Consider the following 16,857-nt stretch of genomic DNA (forward strand, 5'->3'; position numbering starts at 1 on the left):
TTTATAGAATACCTCATCTGCTTCCTCATCCTGGTTGGGTGGTCTATAACAGACTCCAACCAGGATGTCAGATTTGTTAAGCCTCCCTCTGATTTTAACCCACAAGCTCTCAATCTCTTCATCCTTCACCTCTAGCTCAGTAGCAAGGAGTGACTCCCTAACATACAGAGCCACCCCTCCTCATCTTCTCCCTTGCCTGTCTCTCCTGAAGAGGCTTTATCCCCCCAGTACAGCACTCCAGTTGTGCCTGTCATCCCACCAAGTTTCTGAAATGGCAACTATATCATAGTCACCCTGTTGGACCAGGACTTGCAGCTCTTACTGCTTGTTACCCAAGCTGCGTACATTGGTGTAGATGCACTTCAGCTGGGCTCTTGATTCCTCAATTGACCCTGGTTTTCATCTCACTCTCTCCTCAGAGAGTAATTGCCTCATCCACCCCCTTCTGACCTAGTTTAAAGCCCGCCTAATGAGCCCTGCCAACTCCAGTGCCAGGACTCTCCTGCCCCTCCTAGACAACTGCAGCTCATCAGGATCTAACAGGTCTGGCGCAGTAAAAGTTTCCCCATGGTCAAAGAACCCAAAGTGTCGCCACTCGCACCATCCCAGTTGTTGATGGCATAGGTTCTGTTGTTCCTCTCTGTGAACTCCCTTGCCACAGGGGGAAGTGAGCAGAACACCACCTGTGCTCCCACCCCATCTATCAATTTCCCCAAGGCCTTAAATTACTTTTTAATTGCCCTGGTGCCTTTCTTCTCAATCTCATCATTAGCAGCCTGTATTACCAGCAAAGGGTAATAATCAGAGGGCTGGATTAGGTTTGGGAGTCTCCTGGTGATGTCCCTAACCCAGGTACCAGGAAGGTAGCAGACCTCCCTGTAGGATGGGTTGGGATGACAAATGGGTCCCTCAGTCCCCCTCATGACAGAGTCCCCAACAACTATAGCCCTTCTCTTTTCCTTTGTTTTTGTGGAGCTGGCCATTATAGTTAGTGGGGACTGCTTCACCCTAGGCACCACCCCAGAGGGCTGCTCCTCAGCCCTCTCATCCCCACTGCCCTCTCCCTGCGGGGCCTCATACTTGGCAATGGAAGAGGAGGAGAGGGCTGGGGTGGATTTCCCCTGCTGTCTCTGACAGGGATCTGTATCCATCCCTCCCTGTTTCCAGGAACAGTTCCCTTAGCAGGGGGGATCTGCAGAGCCTGCTCCCACAGATCCAGATCTCTTTTGCTTTCCCTTATTGACCTGAGCCTAGATACTTCATCCTTCATCTCAGCCACTTCATCCTTCAGTTTTGCCACCAAGGTCAGGAGAAAGTTCACCTGCTTACACCTGACACAACTGTTTGCCCCTTCACCCTCCATGTCAAGTGTCAGGCTCCAGCACTCCCTGCAGCCAGTAGCCTGGACTCCTGTGTGTTGATGCACCAGATCTGTCTGGGTGCACATGATTTTTCTACCCTTCATCACGCAAGTGACAGCCATGGTGCACTGTTTTATTGACAGTTATTAACAAGACAAAAAAAAAAAAAAATCCCTAGCTGTGGGCAGGCTGTTGGCTCTGGCTCTGCAGACAAAATGGCATCATACGCACTGCCCCAGAGGTTTTTTAAACATCCTGCGGCTGATGTCTCGACCCCACGTCACAACCCCGCTCAATCTCGCGAGAGATCAACCCTGCCGACCCTCCTGCCTACCTGGAGGTCCTCCCGACACACAAAATAGCAAAAACAGAGCAGAAAGTGAGAAGTCTCTGAGTTTGAGCAAAGCAGTGCTCGCTGCGATCTCTATTGGCTCTGCAGCAGGTTAGGGAGAAAAGTGCAGGCAGCCAAAGCCAGAGAACAACTCTGTTATCTATGTTTGTGTTATTGTTTTCATACATCTCAACAAGCCTGTGAGTGCAGTAGACATCACCATTGTTTCATTTTCACATCGTATTATCTAATTTTTCTCACCAAAATATCCATCTATCTTCAAGCTAGCACACTGAAACATGTAGCTTCCTGTCATTTGTGCCTATTTTTCCAGAGTTTTTTGACAGTTTCTATAAAATGGAAGGTCAGATGTGGTAGAGCTTCTGGTTATAAATGTTCTTACCCTCCTACCTTTGTTTTTAAAGTTCATGTTATTTCAGACAGCAACTGGACGAAACTCATCATCCCTTCAGAGACTTACCCTTTATGACCATGTCTTTTGTCTTAAAAATTAATGATCTCTGTGCTAGTTTGGGCCTAGCTGGGATATTTTGGTGAGAAGAATTAGATTATTGGCTGTGAAAAGGAAACAATGGTGATATCTACTGCACTCATAGGCTTGCTGAGATGTATAAAAACAAAAACACAAACATGGATAACAGAGTTTGCTATCTGACTTTGGGCTGTACTTCTCTCTCTAACCTAACCTGCTATCTGTGTGACTAATCCTTCTGCTTCCTAACCCCCCTGACGGACCCTCCAAACTCACCTTGAACCTAAGGAAAAGTCCGGGGTAAGGCAGAGGGACGGGAAAAAGGTGGAAGGGTGGTTGTGAGCCCCTCCTGGGGATTCAGGTTTCTGGGAGGGCTGTTGTGTTTCTGTATTACCTTTTAATTTGTATATTCCTATCTATAGCTGTAGATATTGTAAATATCTGCTTGTATATTGTGCTAAGCTGTAAATATAAAACACCATTCTAATTTCCAGTTTGGCTAAGTCTAGGTGATTTTCTTAAGTGTGAGGGGGCAGGTAACACTCAAACCATCACAATCTCTTTTCTATATAAGTCAGAAGAGTAGTATGCATCTATCACTTCTCATGTCTTGTATATGATCATGAACTTTTCAGTTATACTTTTCTCATTTTCATATTGTGGTAATGCTTTCTCCTTTTCACATGCAGCTACCCTTCCTCTGTTTTCACAATCAAGAAGGAAGTCAGATAGAAAGAAGTGTCCTAGTTCTCAAGCAAATGGAAATATTTATTTATGTTTGAAATCAGATCTTTCATGACAATTTTTAAAAGGTAGCATAGGTTGTGTTAGGGAATTCTGGCTTTGCAGCTTGATTTATTTTATAATATTATTAAGCAATGCATTTAATGGTAGGCTTCTTGTGTTTTATGTAGTCCATAAGATTCCTGTTGAATTTAAGTGTAAATCAGAAAAAGATTGCCTGCATTTACTGAAAAAAAATTAATTAAAAAAATGATAGTACCTTCCTGCTCTGCAGCCATGTATTTGTTTAAAATTAGCTCAACTATTATTTTCAACAGGTATTAGAATATCAGAATTATTTATTTTCAGTGATCATAGAATCATAGAATCAACCAGGTTGGAAAAGACCTCCAAGATTATCCAGTCCAAAGTATCATCCAGCCCCATCCAGTCAACTAGATCATGACACTAAGTGCCCCATCCAGTCTTTGCTTGAACACCTCCAGGGACAGTGACTCCACCACCTTCCTGGGCAGCCCATTCCCATGCCAATCACTCTCTGTGAAGAACTTCCTTCTGACATCCAGCCTATACCTCCTCCAACTTGAGCCTGTGTCCCCTTGTTCTGTTGCTGCGTGCCTGGAAGAAGAGACCAACTCCCACCTGGCTACAGCCTCCCTTCAGGTAGCTGTAGACAGCAGTGAGGTCACCCCTGAGCATTCTCTTCTCCAGGCTAAACACCCCCAGCTCTGTCAGTCTCCCCTCACAGGGCTGTGTTCCAGGTCCCTGATGTGGAGGGCCCATAGGCCCAAAATACACTTATACATGTTCTGCCTTGCCTGGACAAGTTTACCTAACTGCCATACCAGAGGTCAACACATGAATGGACATAAAGGGGCACAATAGACCTGGTGCCATAAAGTCTGGCCTGCTCAGGGCCCAGGTTGTGTAACACAGTTGTGTAAGCCCATGCGCCTAGTTTATGGCCTAACGGGTGCAAGGCGTGTGCTCTTCCCATACTTGGGGGAGCCAGGCCTGTGGACCCTGCCTAATTTGGTGTGTTTTGGTTAACTACCAAGCTGATTGGTCATTCTGGTGGCCAAGGGGCCATTAATCTTGGCCCACATTTGATAAATAGGAGGTACACAGGTAAACAAAGTGCTTGCTTGCTCGCTCTCATTATTTGGCTCACTGATTGCTGCTATTTGCCTGTATTGCCTGCCTTTCTCTACAGACCCCAGTCTCTCATGCAGCCATGCATCCTATTGCACACCCGCTGCCTTATTATTGCCTGCTAAACTCCTCTGCGACGAGTTACCAGGTGGAGACCCTGGATGTGTGCACATGGTCGGCCTGTATGTCCAGCGTGACACTGTGCTGAGACCATACAGCATCCTGCCTTCTGCATTGGAAGGTCCTGCCTAGAATCCCTGGACATATACACAGATCATCCAGAAGAAGTCAGAGATTGTCTGTGTCCTTTCCCCAGAAGCTGGGAATATTCGAGCCTCAATGTCCATCAAGACAGAATTCCCTGAAAGCATTTGGGCACTCTCTGGACTGTGGCTAGCCCCAGTGAGGGTAATAATATTAATCTGTGAGTAAATGCTTTAATGCCTCTTTGTAATTCTCTACTTCCTTCTGACATAGAGCAGAAAGAGCTTGAGCCCATTTAGTGGGCAAGTGGCATATTGACCATGAGGATTCTCTCTCTGTTTATTCTTTGAATGTTTGCTAGATAATATTAGTTGTGTTTGTTGTTATTCCTAGAATGTCTTCCATAACCATGTTAATGAACAAATATTAATATTAAAATTCAGTGGTTGGGGGTGGCCAGAGTTCAGAATATTAAAATTAATAAATTATATGTTTTAATAAAGTATCATCTTGCATCAATTAATTTCCCCTCTGCAACACCCCTCACCATCTTCGTTGCCCTTCTCTGGACACCTTCCAGCACCTCAACATCTCTCTTGAATTGAGGAGCCCAAAACTGGACACAGCATTCAAGGTGTGGCCTGATCAGTGCTGAGTACAGGGGAAGAATAACCTCCCTCATCTTACTGGCCACACTGTTCCTGATCCAGGCCAGGATGCCATTGACTCTCCTTGCCACCTGGGCACACTGGTGGCTCATCTTCAACTACTATCTACCAGTACCCCCAGGTCCCTTTCTTCTTGGCTGCTCTCAAGCCACTCTGTCCCCAGCCTGTGGTGCTGCTTGGGGTAGTTGTGACCAAAGTGCAGAGCCTTGCACTTGGCCTTCTTCAGTCTCATCCCATTAGCCTCTGCTCACCCATCCAGCCTGTCAAGGATCTGAAAATCATGCAATTCAGAAATGATAATTCTTTGAAGATGGATCAATCCTCTCTCCTGTGTGAAGTGCCCCTCATTTGTAGCAGGTATGATGCTTCTCAGCCTAAAAAACTGTTATTCTTGAGGAACATAAGAATTTGGGAAGGATCAGGATTTAAACTTCTTTTTTTTTTTTTTTTTGATTCCCATTACAGGACCAGGGGTTGAGATGGGAGCAATAGAAGGTGATGGAGGAAAGTCTGAGAAGGAAGAAAGGAATTTCTATAAGGAAATGCCAGCAGACCATAATATATGAAGTTTTCTTTTGTTTTATTGTCTTTCATTGTTGTTTTTTTTCACTCTCTCCATGTTTACCATATACTTTCATCACCTTTGTTGTAATATCCCTTAAAATTGCTTCCATTATCATCCTCTTAGAATTTTTATATCCTTTTGATCTACTAATTGATGTTTTACCTTCTGTTCTCTTTGTGTTTCCTCACCCCTTGACTTGTTTTCTCCTAACACAATTCTTTTTGTCTCTTTATTTTCAGTCTCATTCCTTCTTTCATCTTTGAATTAGTGATACTTTATTTTCTTTCTCTACTTCTAGTGTGTATTTGTAAAGCTTTTTTTCTTTGTTCATTGTTTTTCTCTTTTGATCCTCCTTTGATCTCCAGAGGTTTCTTCCAACCCCTCTCATACTGTGATTCTGTGATTCTTTTCTTGTGTAGATGGCAGGTGTGCACATCACCAGCAGTTTTTCATGATTATAACCCAGATCCAAAGTATGCATTACTCTGCTTAAGCAAAGTAAAGCAAACAGAATAAGAATTGCAGGAAACGAAGTGCACTTTCTGGATGAGAAAGATAGTAGAACCTAAATGCTGCACACAGAGATATCAAAGTAAATGTGCTGCGGGCAGCCCTAGAATCATTCTGTAGGTTCATATTGTGTGTTTCCTTCTCAAAATGTATTTATGTATCTTTGCACAATGCGATTTAGTAGAACTATGCATATGCATAGGAATCATATCCTGACATGGTTTAGCACTGTTAAAGGACAAAAAGTAAATTTACATCCAAAAACTAAACATATGATATTGATCTCTATATGATTAGTAGATGTTTTTATGCTGAAATTTTGAACTATTTACAGCTACTTCTAGATCTTTACAGAAAAACTGTTCAGGCACTGGAACAGACTGCCTGCAGAGCTGGAGTCAGTGTTTCTGGAGGTGTTAAAGAAAGTGTGGAAATAGCAATGTGAGGCATGATTTAGTGGCCATGGTGTAGTTAGGTTGACAGTTGGACTCAATGGTCTTAGGGGTCTTTTTGAACTGAAATAATTCTATGATTCTATAACACTGAAAAGCCTTTTCCTTCTTACTCCTAGAATACACATTTATGCATAAGAAAAACAGATAATAGTTATTCTCTTTTTGTTGAAAGTTTTTTTTTTCTTTTTAATGTTCTTGTAGGGTTTCAGTATTGCATTTAACATTGACCTGGGCTTGGAAAGAGAAGCAGGTTTGTCAGCATAACCTGTGGCAGACAGACATGAAGGAAGCATTAAGCACGAGTCTCCAAAGATGAGAAAACTAATGAATTAAAAACTGCTGCTCTTTTGGTCTTCCTACTCTGACTTGTTAACTGTAGAATTATGTATGATCTATACTTGCAGTCAAGTGGGCAGAACGGAAGTAATTTGGTAAAGTAGGTGACAACACTGAAAAATTACACTAAAAATAACCCAATTCTTTTATGATATGTTATTTTCAAGTGCCTTACTAATTGAAATTGATATCTCCTCTTGTAATTGATTGACTTTATGAATCTCTTTCCTCCCAACTGCTACAAAGTAAGAAGGAGAAAGAAGTGAAAGTAGAAACTTCTCACTTCTTGCAGTCCAAAAATAAGGAAAGACAGGAAGAGAATTATCTGCAAATGTTGTAGGACATGAAATTATGAAGAATTTATAAGCTGCAAACACACACTGATCTATATTAGTTAGAGTCTTTTTGATGGATAAGAATGTCAGTAGGAAGAGTGACTAAGCTCAGACCTAAAATTAAAGGTCAATAGAGGATATTATGGGACAGTCTTGTAATTCTTGAACAGTATTGTCCTTTTTTCCATTGCATGTGGTTATTGTTTTTCAACAAGACAACCCTCTGAGGTGAATGGTGGAAAGGAATAATGAAAGGCTGAGGGAGCTGGGATTGTTTGGCCTGGAGAAGAGCAGGCTCAGGGGTGACCTTATTGCTGTCTACAACCGCCTGAGGGGTGGTTGTGGCCAGGGGGAGGTTGCTCTCTTCTCTCAGGTGGCCAGCGCCAGAACGAGAGGACACAGTCTCAGGCTACGCCAGGGGAAATTTAGGCTTGAGGTGAGGAGAAAGTTCTTCACTGAGAGAGTCATTGGACACTGGAATGGGCTGCCCGGGGAGGTGGTGAAGTCGCCGTCCCTGGAGCTGTTCAAGGCAGGATTGGATGTGGCACTTGGTGCCATGGTCTAGCCTTGAGAATTGTGGTAAAGGGTTGGACTTGATGATCTGTGAGGTCTCTTCCAACCTTGTTGATACTGTGATAATCCAAGGTGGCAGTAGAGACATTATGGGGTTTTTTGTGGGTTGAGAAGCAGAGTTGAGAGAAAGTTGCATAGATATATGCCCAGGAAGGACAGGATATTTACTTAATTTAGTTGAAAGGCTGGGAGAGGAGATATTTTCACTGTCTTTCCTCTCAATCACTGAAATGTTATAATTCAAATTTTGTACAGAAATTTTGCTTACTTTGAGAAAGGATGATGTGTGTCTCGGTTCTAATTTTAATTTCCAGAGACTCAGATAAATTTGATAGAACCAATAACAATTTGTAGAGTGTCCTTCCCTCTTCTCCCTCCTTTCCCAAAGAAGGGGATTAGAAGTATATAGTGAGGAAAGTTAAGCACACCCAAATAAATGAATCTCACTGAATTTGGAAGTTAGAAAAGAAAAGTTTAACAATAACTTGAAAGAGTTATGTGTGGTAGGGAAGTTACAAAGGATATAGGGAAGGAAAAACAAATACAAAATGTTTTTTGGGGAAAAAAATAGGGTGTATCACCCTTGGGAGGAGGGGAGGGCTTCTCCTGACGTGTTGTGCTAGTTTGAAGCAAGCTGGGATGTTTTGGTAAAAGAACTAGATAACAGGCAGTGAAATGAAAAACAATTGTGTCTACTTCTCTCACAGTCACGCTGAGAACTCTGGGAAGAAGAAAGACTTTTTTTCTCCATTTTGTTTCTCACTCTTGCTTTTGCCTTAGACCTGGTCACATCTCATTAACCCTGCTCCTACTAACCTTGCTCCCTAACCTCTTGGCTGCACCTCTCTTCTTCCTGAGAACTGGGGTAAGGTTGAGAGGGCCGGGGGGAGGTGTTGGGGTGGTTTGAGAGCCCCTCCTGGGGACTCAGGTTTCTGGGAGGGGAGTTGTGCTTTTGTATTGTTTATCCTTTGTATATTTCTGTATATAATTGTATATAACTGTATATATTGTAAATAGCTGCTTGTAAATTCTGCTAGCTGTAAATAAATTGCTTCATCTATATTCCCAGAGGCCGTCTGAGTTAGCTGGGGCAAATACAAAGTGTGGGAGGGGCGGGGTAACCCCCAAACCATCACATTTTTAATTGGCTTTCCCAACGTGGGGCTAGATATTTCAGTGAGTGGAAATCAGCTCTGGGAATTAAGATGAAGCTAATCAAGCAGCTATTGTACTTGGTGGGGATTGCTGTGTGGCCTGTTTTCTGGTTTTTTGTGTACAACTGGATCAAAGATCAAATTGGTTATTTCTTGCTTCATGTAGTTTTTAAGAAGGCTAAAGTTAAGCTTTCAAACATGTTCTGGAGCTGGGGTGATTTCATTCTTGGTTATGCTGGTTTTAGTGTCACTGAGAATATTACTAGTGATATTACAAGAGTTTTTGTCAATAATGTTACAATCAATCGAGAGTCTGCTTTATCTACTGCTCTCATGAGGGTCATCCAGCCCCAAACTGAAATGCCAAATCCATGCAAGGATTTCTACTCGAAACAGAGCATGGCAGGGATGCTGGGCATTATACTGGCTCTTGTAGTTTTAAATTTCATATTAATTTTGGCATTATGTGTGAAAAATTCAAAACCAGTTTCTGTAAGAGCTAGGAAAAATTCTGTGTCTCAGAAGCAGTCTCTTTCACAGCAAAACAAGGGAACACAGTCATCGGCTTCCCCCTTGCCAGCCTCTCCACCCTCCTCTATAGGTTCTGGGAACACAGCCAGTGTTCCCACCACTAACATAAACACTGATAACAAAAACAACAACAATCCACAGAGTTCGGTAGGAGCCTCAGGAGCACAGGCAGGTACCCAAAATCAGAATGTTCCTAGCAACAATCAAAACACGTCAGGGTTGGCAGGCATCCCAGGAGGACAGGCAAATAATAATACTACTAGTGCTGGTAACGCTAGCCCAGTCAGTCCAAATCCTAATGACACCAGCTCAGCCAATTCGAACCCCCAGCCAGCAGACCAGAACCAAAATCCTCCTGTTAAAAGCAAGGCAGATTTGAACTCACAAGCTCCAGGTCAGACTCCTAAGGATTCAAACCCTCCAAGTCAGACTCCTAAGGATTCAAATCCTCCAGCAGACACATCCAAGTCTGTTGCTGCTCAGGCCCTTCTGGCACCTGCTAAGGCAAAAGCTAAGACAAAGAGTGGTTCGCAGGAGGATGTAAGAGATGGGACCTCTGGTGATCAGCAGCAAGAGGAGGATGAGGAGGCAGTTAGTCTACGAGACCTTGTAGATGTGCTGAGACAACAATACTCAAGTGAGAGGAGTGCTGTGAGGTTAGCTGCCAGGAGAGAGGATGGTTCCAATGAGTTTAGGAATGCTATGAGGAAGATAGTGTTAGGCCAGGCACCACCAGAACAACAGGAGGAAGAGGAGGAAGATGACATCCAAGGTTCCAAGGATCCACTCAGAGAGGTCAGGGAAGTTAGAAAGGAATACACAAGGGAATCAGGTGAGCCAATCTTAAGCTGGCTAGTGAGATGCCGTGGCATTGGTGCTAATGCTCTGCAGGTAGGAGACAAGTCTGCCAAGCAGCTGGGACCACTCACTAAGGAGAGTGGAGTGGTGTCAAGGTCCGGAGGAGCAGAGATTAACAGTATCTCTGTCCAGAGGAGCTAGACCAGTTCTTATGGATTCCGTGTTGTGAAATTAAGGTGCAAACGAGACCAAATATCACCATGAAACTGTTTATTAAAGGATAAGGTTGGGCAAAACGGAGGGAGAGAGGGGAGAAGGGGGGAGAGAGAAAGATAAAGAGATCGATGGAGAAGAAAAGAAGGAGCAGGGAAGGGGAAAAGGCTGTGAGCATATTACCCTCAGTCGCAGATGAAGGAGTGAGAGAGAGAGACAGGTGCGTGGCCCAGGGATGATCTTCTGCGGAGTTTGTCAGAGATTCTTCAGGTGGTGTGCAGCTGTGGTGGCCTGGTGATGGTCTGCCCTCGGTGGTCCGATGGAGGTGGTGGTCCGCTGGGAATGCCACTGGTGGTGCGGTGGGAATACCACTGGTGGGGATGCCACCCTTGGTCTGGTGGGGATGCCACTGGTGGGGATACCACACTTGGTCTGGTGGGGATGCCACCCTTTGGCAGGCCTTTCTCCTGCCTTTTTATACAGTTTTCTGCTCAGTGTCCAGCTGCAGCCCCCCCAGGGCATCTTCCTGTGCATTCTCACACATTCGCAGGGGTCCGGCGTCGCCGGGGGGGAGGGCCTCCGCCCTCTCTCGGCTACACCTGTCCACACCCTGCATACACAGCCCTTGGGGGCAGCTGAGATAAGATGGAGGCTTCCTGGGCAGTCCAGCCAGGGTGAGGTCTAGGAGTATTGTCTGTTGATTTGCATCTCTGAGCTTTTGGGCCAAGCACCGAGTCTGAGTCCCAGAAGTAACAAGATTAAGGAGGGACAATGCAATCTTTATCTTTGTTCTTTAACAAGAGAGAGGATCAGACTCTCACATCACCCCGTCAACAAAGATAAAAGAGGGAAAAAGGATAGGGGGGGGGGGGGGGGGAGGGTAACAAAAGGCAATGGAAAGGTTTAGGGGAAAAATGGGAACTTTTATACAATTTTCACAATAGACATGGGTTTTGATCGGGTAATGGCCCGAACGTGTCTCACACCATCAGTGGATACAAATTGCATATTGGATACTACATGTTGAATCAGTTGTATAAAACAGGGAATGATACATGGCAAGAAAAGTAACAATGCCAAAACACATAACAAATAAAACAACATCTGTTTAACCCAAGGTCCCCCTGGAAGCCAGGAGAGCCAGTCCATATTCCATCCTTCCCAGGTCTGGACAGGTACATGAGCTAATTTTCGAATCCCAGAAGATATTTGTCTCACTACTTTCCCATTGTCATCAATCTGTAGACAACGGTTGGAATAATTTAATTTTCCACAACCCCTCCTTCTTCTGCTAACAGATAATCAAGAACCATTCACAGAGTTTCCAGGTAGCAGGACCATAGTATTTAAAAGTCTGTTGGGGAGGTCCAGTCACCCTTTTCCCCACTTTTGACCACTCCCCTGTGCCAACTGAGTGGAGATGGACCTTCTCTTTCTTCCCAAATTATCATATACTTTGATTCCCAGACCCTTTCCTTCTCCACCTGGGAGTAAGAAAAAACGTGGGTGAATCAGTCCAATATAGCATACCCCAGTCCAATTGGGTGGTAACTTTTTATAGGCCCGGTGCCCACATATCCGGTAATGTCCCTTTAAGGCAGTTGCTCCATTCTCAAACAGGCCTGTGGGGGTCATGGGCACCTGGAAATAAGTAGAATTTGTCATTCCCAATGGGTTAGGGAAAAGGACATGGTTCCATCTCCCCTCAGGATGTGCATGACCCTTCATACTACAATACCAAGCACTCGAATCATTTTTCCACTCACACATCTGATGGAGGAGTGGACCATGATGCTTACTCAGATCATACACCCAAGACATAGACACAAGAACAATGCTGAATTGCTTAACAAAACAGGACAGAATACATTAATTCCATATCCCCCCACCCCGTCAATCCTTCAGGTGGGAGTCCATTGAAGCTTATGTAAACCTTCCCCGTGTATCAGGCAAAAGAACAATGCTGTGTCATTTAACAAAACAGAATACATTAATTCCATATCCCCCCATCCCGTCAGTCCTTCAGTTGGGAGTCCATTGAAGCTTAGGTAAAGCTTCCCCGTGTATCTGGTGACACTGCCAGGCTGTGAGAAAAGGGCAGTCGGCAGTCCTCTGTTGTAGTGATGCTGCGGGGAGAACTTGTAGCCTGCAAAACTTGAGAAGTCATTAGTATGGCAACAAAACAAACCTTCTGACAATATCTCAAGGAATCTTTAGTCAACTCCCTCAGGTACTGATAAGGTATCTGGGCAAAGCACCCCCACCCAGAGAGAGGCTCCCTGAGCCTGCCCAGGTGAAGCTAATTGCTTTGAATGGGCCGGTAAGTGCCTTTGATTGTTTCAGCTTGAAGCCAAGCTAGGCACAAACCAAATCCACCTCCCAAACCCTGTACAATTTGCAATTGATTGGTGAGCTCACAGATCTCTAGGCTTCACCTCCCCCACTCACCACAGAGGGGTGAAGCTCTCAGCTCCTCTGAGGCTGAGAAGGGGGCACGCCTTTCCCCACATCAGATAAGTCTATCAAGGGGGGTGCAGTGGGTTCGAGTTTCTGGCTAGACTCTGGCCAGTTTTTTACAACGATTTCCAACTGCCCTGAAGATAACCCATCAATCACTTCTTTTGGGATACCTTTCTTCCGGCCTAGCCCCCACCAATACAGTCGAGTGTTCAGGTGCTCCCTCCCCCCAGTCGAGTGCCGTTTGGGGATTCGAAGCATCTGGCTCCGGGGATCTGCACTTGGCAGTGGGTGATTAATTTCCACATGCCTCAAGCCTCTAGTCTCAGGCTTATGAACTTCCTCAGGCACCCCATACTGCCTGGCATAATCTAATAGCTCTCTAGCCACCTCCTCCCACGTCCATTGTCTGCCATCGGGCTGGTTCCTCCCGGGTGTTAAGTTCTCCCTCAGAGTAGCTTGTATTCGGGAGGTAAGTGGGGTGTCAGCTATCTCCTTTTGGAGCTGAATGCCTTTCATCTTGAGGGAGTCAGGAAGTCCCCTCACCAGGGGGGTCATTCGCTTCGGGTCCACCAAGAGAGAAAGGGGCGATTCAAAATGATGTTTCAGTTCTCGATCATAGACCATTTGCAAACAAGCTGCCTTCTGCACATTTTCCATTATCTGATTCATGCCTCCCCTCAGAACTAGAGGCTCTCCTCTCTCCTTTGAATCAAAGCCCCCAGCCCAAAAAGCTGCTCGCTGAGTAAGGCTCCAGGGACCACTCCTATTGCCCGTAGTTAGGAACACATTAGCACCCCAATAGCCTGTAGCTTCAGCCTCTGTCAACCTAATTTGATCACCTCCAGTTCTAGAGACACGCCATACATATTCCACCTCAGACTCTCCAGCCGAACGTGCAAACTCTTTACGCAGTTTGGCCAGCTCAGTGGAAGAAAAGGGTATCTCTTTCGTTGTGATGGCAGGGGTGCCATCCTCATCCTCGTACAGCATCTCAGTTTTAATGAGAGGACGCATGTGAGCAGCAGCTTCCTCTGCTGCTGCCAGTTCTGCCTGGGGGTATATGGAGGCAGGCTCTGTCTGCTTTAACTCTTCCTCCTTCAAAAACCACTTTTGCCACTTCTGTTCTGTTTTTAATCTATCCTTAAGATCTGCCACTTCGTCCTTTAAAGTTACAATATGCCCTTGCAGGGAATCTACCAGATCCTGCAAGGAGGAAATGATTTTATTCTCTCGTCCGTTTTGGCTTTGCTTTTCATCTATTGAAGCAGCCAAACACGCACCCAAAACTGCACAGATGAAGGCTTTGCCCTTTCCCGACTTGGCCCGTGCCTCTTTCTGCAGGGCCACAATCCGATCCGCCACACTCTGAAAGTTACTCCAGTTCTCACGGGCCCAGCCCAGCCCTTCCACGGACGGGCGGGCACCGTGAGCTTCCAACAAACAGAAAAGCCTCTCCACCGTGGCCATGGCCTTTAAGGTAAGAGCTCCACGGGGAGGTCACAACAACACAAAGACCTTATACCTCAAAAATCTTCCCTACAAAATCCGCTCAAAGAAAGCTCACACACACAATAAATTCCTTCAGGGAGATCACACCAAGATCTAGCTTCTCGGAGAGGACAGCCACAGTCACCCCGAGAGGACACACTTTACCAACAGAGAAACTGTTCCGTTTGGGTTCACTAGACTTCTCGGGGGAAATTCTTTCCCCCAGGACACACTTTACACAATCCTATTCACCGCAGGGTACTAAGAATTCTCGGGAAGGCCACACTATAAAATCAACACTTGTACCCTAAAATATTCTTTCCCGGGAACGCAGAGATCTAGCTTCTCGGAGAGGACAGCCACAGTCACCCCGAGAGGACACACTTTGCCAATATTCTCAATTTTACTAGACTTCTTGTGGAGGTAGCTCTCCCCAAGAGGACACACTTTACACAATATTTCCTATTTACCGCAGGGTACTAAGAATTCTCGGGAAGGTCACACTATAAAATCAACACTTGTACCCTAAAATATTCTTTCCCGGGAACGCAGACACATTTAGACATTTGAAGAATCCCCACACTCTGCTCCACAAGCATTCATTTTGCTCTCAGAGTACATCTCAGACACACTCGTGCACACTTTGGGGTTCTCAGAAATGAAACAGTTTCCTGATGATACTTTCACTACACAGAATCCTGTCCGTGACGCCAAAAAATGTCAAGGTCCGGAGGAGCAGAGATGAACAGTATCTCTGTCCAGCGGAGCTAGACCAGTTCTTATGGATTCCGTGTTGTGAAATTAAGGTGCAAATGAGACCAAATATCACCATGAAACTGTTTATTAAAGGATAAGGTTGGGCAAAACGGAGGGAGAGAGGGGAGAAGGGGGAGAGAGAAAGATAAAGAGATCGATGGAGAAGGAAAGAAGGAGCAGGGAAGGGGAAAAGGCTGTGAGCATATTACCCTCAGTCGCAGATGAAGGAGTGAGAGAGAGACGGGTGCGTGGCCCAGGGATGATCTTCTGCGGAGTTTGTCAGAGGTTCTCCAGGCGGTGTGCAGCTCTGGTGGTCTGGTGATGGTCTGCCCTCGGTGGTCCGGTGGTCCGGTGGAGGTGCCACTCTCTGTCTGCTGGTGATGCCACACTTTGGCAGGCCTTTCTCCTGCCTTTTTATACAGTTTTCTGCTCAGTGTCCAGCTGCAGCCCCCCCAGGGCATCTTCCTGTGCATTCTCACACATTCGCAGGGGTCCGGCGTCGCCGGGGGGGAGGGCCTCCGCCCTCTCTCGGCTACACCTGTCCACACCCTGCATACACAGCCCTTGGGGGCAGCTGAGATAAGATGGAGGCTTCCTGGGCAGTCCAGCCAGGGTGAGGTCTAGGAGTATTGTCTGTTGATTTGCATCTCTGAGCTTTTGGGCCAAGCACCGAGTCTGAGTCCCAGAAGTAACAAGATTAAGGAGGGACAATGCAATCTTTATCTTTGTTGATTAACAAGAGAGAGGATCAGACTCTCACAAGTGGACAAACACCTAGCAAGTCCTCTTGGTAGGGTTAGCTTGTGGACACGCCTTCTGTTGGCTGTGGCTATGAGATATCCTTCCCGAGATGATTTGCCATGGGCTGCCAAGAAGTGGAACACCGTTGAGCAGGGAATTAAGCTTCTGAAGGAGTTTGCTGTGAAGGAAGTGCTTTATGGAGATCATGGCACTCATGAGCCTGACGATATTCCTTTGGGAACAGGTCTCATGAAGAAGCTGATTAAGCTTGCTCCTTCATCCTATGCTAACATCTTGGCCAGTAAATTCCTAGCAAGGAGTGATAATGGAAGATCTTTCACTGTTGGTGAATTCACTGATCAGCTCAGGCAGATTGAGGACAGCTTGTCACATTCTGGTCTAGTCTCTGCCATAAAAACTCTAGGTACAGAGATTAGAGATGGCATCAAGGAGAGCATGAAAGAACTGAAGGAGGATCTCAAAAACATTACCAATCTGGTAAAGGATACCATTCCTGCATCATCTGAATGGGTGCATGTTTCTGCAGTGAGGAACAGACGCCCACCTCCTGCAAGGCAATTCCAGCCTAGGAGGAGACAAATTCCACCCAGACAGCAGCAATCACGTGCGTCACTGTGGATACTTCTGCGTGACACATACGGTGAGAACATGAACAAATGGGATGGTAAACCTACTTCAGCTCTTTCAAAGAGGGTCAGGGATCTGCAGAGTGGCAGAAACAGAGGCAGCAGTGCCAGGAAAGTAGCTGTCACTTCTTCAGCTCCCGAGAGCAACTGCAATTGTTGCAACAGTTGCAGTTCCTCTCACAACAACACCAATCACTGTGTACACCCCACATGCCATGTTCAGCATTAGGGGTGCCCTGCCTCCAGCCAGGAGGAGGAAAGGGATAGTGGAGAGAACCGAATCTATTGGAATGTATTCATTAGGTGGCCTGGCAGTTCAAGAGTTCGGAAATACAGGGCTTT

At 45.6% G+C, this 16,857-nt stretch overlaps 1 protein-coding gene across 1 annotated transcript; it reads right to left on the minus strand.

Moving 5' to 3' along the window:
- Nucleotides 1-12,889: 12,889 nt before the first annotated feature.
- Nucleotides 12,890-14,350, minus strand: LOC135193003 (uncharacterized). The gene has a single exon (XM_064176396.1). The coding sequence runs from the start codon at nt 14,348-14,350 to the stop codon at nt 12,890-12,892; it is 1,461 nt and encodes a 486-aa protein (XP_064032466.1).
- Nucleotides 14,351-16,857: the final 2,507 nt, after the last annotated feature.

The sequence above is a fragment of the Pogoniulus pusillus genome, chromosome Z (assembly GCF_015220805.1).
Source record: "Pogoniulus pusillus isolate bPogPus1 chromosome Z, bPogPus1.pri, whole genome shotgun sequence".
Taxonomy (NCBI): Eukaryota; Metazoa; Chordata; class Aves; order Piciformes; family Lybiidae; genus Pogoniulus; species Pogoniulus pusillus.